The sequence below is a fragment of the Hydra viridissima genome, unplaced genomic scaffold, assembly GCF_058129835.1.
Source record: "Hydra viridissima isolate aposymbiotic clone 2 unplaced genomic scaffold, HvirCarnegie_v1 scaffold_15, whole genome shotgun sequence".
In the NCBI taxonomy this organism is placed as follows: Eukaryota; Metazoa; Cnidaria; class Hydrozoa; order Anthoathecata; family Hydridae; genus Hydra; species Hydra viridissima.
Window position 1 is genome coordinate 4959934 of NW_028324314.1, and position 6757 is coordinate 4966690.

At 31.1% G+C, this 6757-nt stretch overlaps 1 protein-coding gene across 3 annotated transcripts; it reads left to right on the plus strand.

Moving 5' to 3' along the window:
- The first annotated feature begins 1975 nt into the window (after nucleotides 1–1975).
- Nucleotides 1976–3909, plus strand: LOC145193339 (uncharacterized). 3 transcript variants are annotated; one of them, XM_080070799.2, is made up of 3 exons: nucleotides 1996–2098; nucleotides 2330–2387; nucleotides 2722–3909. In XM_080070799.2, exon 3 carries the CDS (start codon nucleotides 2724–2726, stop codon nucleotides 3633–3635), a length of 912 nt encoding a protein of 303 aa, XP_079926925.2. In that variant the 5' UTR covers nucleotides 1996–2098; nucleotides 2330–2387; nucleotides 2722–2723; the 3' UTR covers nucleotides 3636–3909. The 3 variants fall into 3 exon arrangements, with proteins under 3 accessions (XP_079926926.2, XP_079926925.2, XP_079926928.2); XM_080070800.2 differs by lacking the exon at nucleotides 2330–2387 and having other exon boundaries at nucleotides 1976–2098; XM_080070802.2 differs by lacking the exons at nucleotides 1996–2098; nucleotides 2330–2387 and adding an exon at nucleotides 2395–2601.
- Nucleotides 3910–6757: the final 2848 nt, after the last annotated feature.

Below are 6757 nucleotides of genomic sequence, written 5' to 3' on the forward strand. Positions count from 1 at the left end.
TGAATTTCGACGAAAATTTTCGGAACAAATTTAAAATTTTCCACTAACAGTTTGATGATTGGTGGCTCGATTACGTCCGATAACTTACGAATAGAAAGACCACGGGGACAGCATTCATTAGAAAATATAAAGCGTGTAGCCGAAAGTGTGCAACAAGGTCCAGAAAAATCAACAAGATGATTAGCATAGACGATTAGGTATTTCACGATCATCACTGTACAAATCTTGTGGTCAAACCTACACTCATTTCCTTAAAAGAAAGAGTTAACTCAAAAACTGATGTTAAATAGCAAACAAAAACTTCTGGAACTTTTATAATTAAATTCCAGATTTTGTTTCAAAACTGTTATTGTCAGAAGAAACTCATTTTAAGCTAAATGGAACCGTAAATCAAGAAAATTTTAGGTTCTGGGGCATGGAACAGTCAAATGATTGGATAATTTTTGGTACCCGAAATAAATCGATTTGAACTGCATAGTATATAGTTTCAAAAGAACGGTGTTACGGTCCATAATGCTGAAGAAACAACTGATGTATTATGAAAGATTTTTCCTGACCGCATCATCTTAAAATAAGGTGATTTTAATTGGAAAAACACTCGCGGTGCAATTTTTCTCTGACTTACATCCGTTTCGAAATATTCCTATTCTGACATTCTCTCGTTTAATCATTTTGTATTTTTTAATGGCTATAATTTTTTCGCTCTTACATGTTACCGTACTTCGTAAGATTCATTATTACGTTTTGTTAATAAACAGTTTGAAAGTGGATTTTTCAAGATCGCTAGATTTGTAGATCTTTAGATTTCAATAGTTGTAGTTTGACCTTGTATAATTCTGTTTACCTTGTAAAACTGTAGTGTGACACTAGACTTATAAAAACAATTAAAATGTTGAAAATTATTACAAATAACTTTTAATATTTTAAAGAACGAGAGAAAGTTATTTTTTGAAAAAAATAAAATAAAATAAACAAAACTTGTGCCGATGAATAAATTATAATATGGTTTTCTTACCTATTTGTATTTTAATTTTGTAAGTCAAAACAGTATAAATCTAAAAGTAAAATTTGGAGCTTTCTCTTCTTTTTTTTTTTTTTTTTTTTTCCTTTTTCTTCTTTTCCTATTCTATAAATGAATTTTAAATTACTGTAGCAATTGCTAGTCCTGCACCAGGGGGTTTTTGAACTCAAATTAAACTCTCTGCTGCATGCTCTGTGACAAGAACAGGCAAACGTTCATCGTCTACTTTTTCATTGAAAACTCGGAAGTAATCAACTATTACAATCAACTGTTATTTTCTTTTTCCTCAAAATATTTTCTTGGTCTGTTTTCGTTTTTTTTAAGTAAAAAGATTTTAAAATAAGAACAACGGCAAAGAATATAAAAAGTAAGTTATAAGTGCATCAACAAGTAAATCGGCTTTTTCATAAACTCATATACATTCCGTTTTCAATGACTTTTCCTTCCGTTTCTCCAGATAAAATCTTGTAAAATTTTATACTTGGCTCATCTATATTCAAACATAGCAATTTATTCGTCGAATATCAATAACAGGGGGAAATAAAAATTGGTTGCTTCAGACAAAAATATAAGTAGGTTGCACAGTTCATTGACTCTCTCTAGATAATGTGGAGTGCAAAGCATAAATCTCTTTTTTGTCTTTTTTTTTATAATAAAAACTCTCTTTTCAATTATGGTACATTAATTGGAACACAGTTTTTGTACCAAGTTAAACATAAGAAAAGCGTATTTTCAGAAAAATTTAATCAATAGTAAGTTGCATGAAAACTAAAGCATTCAGAAAAAAATAACTTCAAGATTGAAATCAACTAAAAAAATATAAAACCCCATAGCGACAACTCTTGCAACTGGAACAAAAAGAAAATTGTTCTCTTATTCTACAGTGGTGTTGTTTTCTAAAAAGGGTTCTTGTTTATTGAGGTATATATTTATCCGCAAAAATGGCAACTCGTCAAAATATCATATTTGCTTTCAGATTTTTTTTTTTTACAAAGATAACAACTTGGAACCCGTCTCTCTCGCAATTGTTTTTGCAACATCGTCATTAAAAAGAAGGAAAAAGACCTCACTGTCAAAGTAAGAATTTCTCTATTGTAATTCCGGAATGATATGAATCCCGATATGAATATTTAAAAGGTTTTATCTGATTATGTCGCGAAGAATTTAAATTTTCTAATATATATGTATATAAAAATATGTAATTGAACTTGACTACCAAAGTAGATATATTTACGTGCTCAAGTACCAATTACCTATCAACATACCTTAATAGTTACCAGTAACACACAAATCTCTATTTACATTCAGAAAATACCAACAGAAGTAAAAAAAAGTCATTGCATGATAGAATGATGACGAGGTCATGGTATATATTTCTATATATTATCCTAGTTTATATAGCTACTTGATAGATTAAGAGGATTTAGTTATGAGTATGTTAACGCAATAAATTTTACTTAATTAAATGAGGTTGTCATTTAATCTTTAATTTGTACTGTCTGTATGATTAGAAAAAAAACAATACAGCAGAGGGAGGTAATTGTTTATCGTGCCTAAAATGTAAAACAACAAATTTCCAGGTATATAACTATTTAAGAAAACAGATCTTGGGTGAGCAATAGATTTTTAAGTGTGTGAAAATGAGTACTATTATTTGACTGCACTCTAATTCATTTTTATTTACTGCTTAATTTTTTTAGCGATGGTTCATTGCTGTGTTCCTGGTTGTAAGAATACACATCATCATAAGAATAGAGGATCAAAGGATGAATGGGGTTGTCAAACATCTGATTCTCGCAGTTTTTCTCTTCATGACTTACCTAATGAAGATAGAATGGACATTCGGGAACTTTGGATAATGGCAATTAATCGCACAAGTTTACCAAAAGATGTGGCTGTTTGTTCTGACCATTTTACAGAAGACTGTTTTGATGAAAAATGGGAGGAATACAAACGTAAATATGGTCCTACAAAAGTCAAACGTAAGTTAAAAGCTGATGCTATACCAACAATATTTCCCGGAAGGATTTTTGTAAATGAAAAAGTCCAACTTATCAAAAATAACTGGAAAAATAAAGTATTGCAAAAAAGGTTGGAGATGGAAAAAATGCGTCTTGATCGGGAATTTAAAGATCGTTTTAAGTATACTCAAACAGACTGTGAGTGTAAATGCAGATGCAAGTTGAAGCGAAAACACTTTTCACAGCAGGTCAACTTTCAATTCAAGTTTATGGAAGATGTTGGTGTTCAATTTCCTGTTGATGTGCATGAGACTGTTAAAGAAGATCATTCATACACACATGGAAAAGGAAAGATTGTAAACAAAGAAACTGGAAAGGTCACAACTGCCACTTTCACTATTGGCGGAGTAACCTTATTGAAAACAAAAACTCCTTTAAAAAATAATGATAAAAACTTCATGATTTCTGAAACAGCTGAAATAAATGATTCTGTTAATGCACTAAATGAAAATAGTGATGATGCCTTAGAATTATCATTTACCCACTCAATAGAATCAAGAAAACATAAGATGGCATTAGATTTGGATAACGATATTGGTAATAGAAAATCAAAGTTGTATATTGAAAGTAGGAGTGTAGGCACAGGAGACTGAGAGAATTTATTCAATTCAAAATAATATGCAATTCAGAAGATGTAAACTCCAAGTTCAAGATTTTAAGAATTTATCAAATTGATTTTTAGAACTTATCAAATATCAAATTTTCTTATTTTCTTTTAACTGTTCTCAGGACTATAAGTTGTCTCAAATGGTTGGTTGTTTGTTTTTTTTTTTTAATGCAAATATGAAGTGTTTTTATTTTTTAATTTTTGAATGAGTTGCTGTCATCTACTTTTTGGATTAATACCAATAAATTAAGTCCAAATAAGTGAATTTGTTCATTGTTTTCATTAAATAATAATAAAATTATGGTATAAAAGCTTTTAGGGTATTCATAGAAATTAATTTTGATAACTAATAATACCAAGTACTGAGGGGGAAAAGAAAACTGTTTTAATTTAAAGTTCTTGTGAACTTTCCAATATTTTTTTGCAACTTTAGAAATATTTTTGTAAAATTTTTGTTTATTTCTAATTGTTTGAGTTAAATTTTCTTTTTAAATATTCTTGTTTGATTAATGAGCACAATTGGTCAAATTTAGTATAACCATGACAAAACATTCAATTAGAAAACTCAATGAGTATTTACTATCTAGTAATTTTAGTAATCTAAGTTGCAACGGATTTTATTCTCCTATTTTACGTTATAAATTGTTGCAAGTTGACAAAGTAGCAAAAAAAGTAATCAAAACCATCAACAGCTTTAAAATTTTGGATAGGTATTTTGTGTAATGTGGCACACTAGTGATTAATCCAAAATAATGAATTGTTTTCGCGTTACCTAAACATCGACTGATGTAATACGAGATGTCTTTAAATTTTTGGACTTCAATTGCCTTAGAAGAGTATTCGTCGATCGCCTCTGTTCTGGAACACTTATCCATGCTTTATTTTGAGCGGTAAATTTGGTTTATAAAGCTACTAAAATGGAAAAGGCTTTTCATCAACAATCAAAATAACCTATTTGTACCCCCTCCCCTCTAAAATTAACACCGTCACATGTTTCTGATTAGTTACCAACTGTAAGTTTTACTTTAATTTAATGACATGTTCAATTTTCTCTTTCATAAGAGTAGTTTGTTTTTTTTTCTGTCAAAAATGGATAAGCTTGATGTTGTGACCCAAGAAAATCTTTTTGGGGACTGATAGGCTTATACCCATATGACACTTGGGTATAAGTCCCAAAATCTGGTTACGCCATCTGAGGAAGAAAATGCTTTTTCCAATAAAGTCAACTTACTACGAGAAATTTTAATATCTTTTCTTGTTTTTTCATTTTAAACTGAATATGAGATTTTTAGGTCAAGGAAAATACTTTACGAGCAATTATATTTTGGAAATTACAATTTGGATTTTTAAATATCGGTCTCGATATCATTTCTAAAGAATGTACTTTTTATTCTCCTCCTTCAAAATGGCTTCTTACAGAATCTTGCTGCGAAAGATTCTGGTATGAAACAGCAACTGCTAAATGTCGTTTCAGAAAATATTCAAAAGAAAAAGTGGCGGACTAAACGGTTGCGGGGGCTCCGAGATTTTAAAGGACTCCACAAAAGGCCTACTGTATTATTAAACTATTTTTTTTAACAATTTCTTATAGCAATTGTTTTCAATTTTAGAAACGTAATTTTTTGAGAAACAGACACACAGAAAGCCAAAAATTTTTTAAAAGCTTACTAAAAAACTTCAATAGGTTTTTTTTACAGTTTTTTGGAGTTTTTAAATGTACGATAACAAATCTCTAACATCCTTATACTCGCCTTGAAGCAAGAAAACTTAGCTTGTTATGATAATGTTATTGGATACTTTCTATGCTGAGAAAATTGATCAATTCAAGTTGTCCTATAAACAACTTCAGAGCTCAAGCATAACTCCGGCAGCGCATGCAGTTTTTTTCATATTCAACAATTTATTCAACGCCAAAATAGCTCTCTTAGAACCCATTGAGATAAAAAAACAAATAATAATAAAATAACCATAAAGTGAATGGTGACAGTTAGCAAAGGTGTGTTACAGAAATTAACAGTAAAAGCTTTAAATAGCCTCAAAATTTATTGCTGCATGTGTAAAGATAAGAATTTTTTTAGAAGTTGCCATGGATGCCAATAATTGTAAATTAAAAGGAAGTTATGTTCAATTTTTTATTTATGTTAATTTTTTGCAAACAAAAGTACAAAACTATCAGGGCACTGAAGGTCTGCGTCTCGGAATCGTTTTCTCGAAATGAACCGGGAAAAGCGTAACGAGACGAGAAATTTCCCGGAAAAAAATAACGAGACAAAGGAAACGATTATCCCGGAATAAAGTTATAAATCGGGACATAAATTTTTTCTAGGAATTTAAAAACTGTGTCCCGGATAATTACCAAACGTTACGAGACAGAGCAATTATATTAACTAGATATTAAGGGTCTGCGTCTCGGAATCGTTTTCTCGAAATGAACCGGGAAAAGCATAACGGGACTTAGCAATACTAAACTATTTTAAGATTTTTTCCAGGCGAAAAATCTCCTCAAGTTCTCAACCACTCCATTAAGAAAAGACGACTTTCCATCCCAGATTGTCTAATAAAGCGCAAGTCAAGCCAGGCAAGACTGAGTCAGTGTTTGAAGTACAAATCCAGAGATCCAAAGCAACTTCGAGGTGACTTGGAAATTATGAAACTTCTGGCAAGGATGAATCTTCCATTCAGCTTTGTTGAGCAAGCCCTTTCAAGGAGTTTATGCACTACTTAGATCCAAAGCTGAAAATTAAGGCTGCCACAACTTATTCTAGGTACAAGCTGCCTTTGTTGTATGACAATGTCAAGACGGCTGTGGATAAAGTTTTGGAAACTGATCTACTGGAAAGTCCGGGAATGGCTCTGAGCACGGACATTTGGGCTTCAAGGAACTTTGATCCATACCAATCATTGTCTGTTCGTTATATTGACAAGGAGTGGACTCTGAACAAGTTTGTCGTTTCTGTCAGTCCGTTCAGGGAGAGGCACACAGCAGACAACATTGCCAAAAAAATCGACAAGTAAGTTAAATTACAAAATGTACTTTTTTACATGAGTTAAGTTAATTATGTTCAACAGTTAAAGTGATATGCCTGATCTCGCCGTTATGCACGTTTT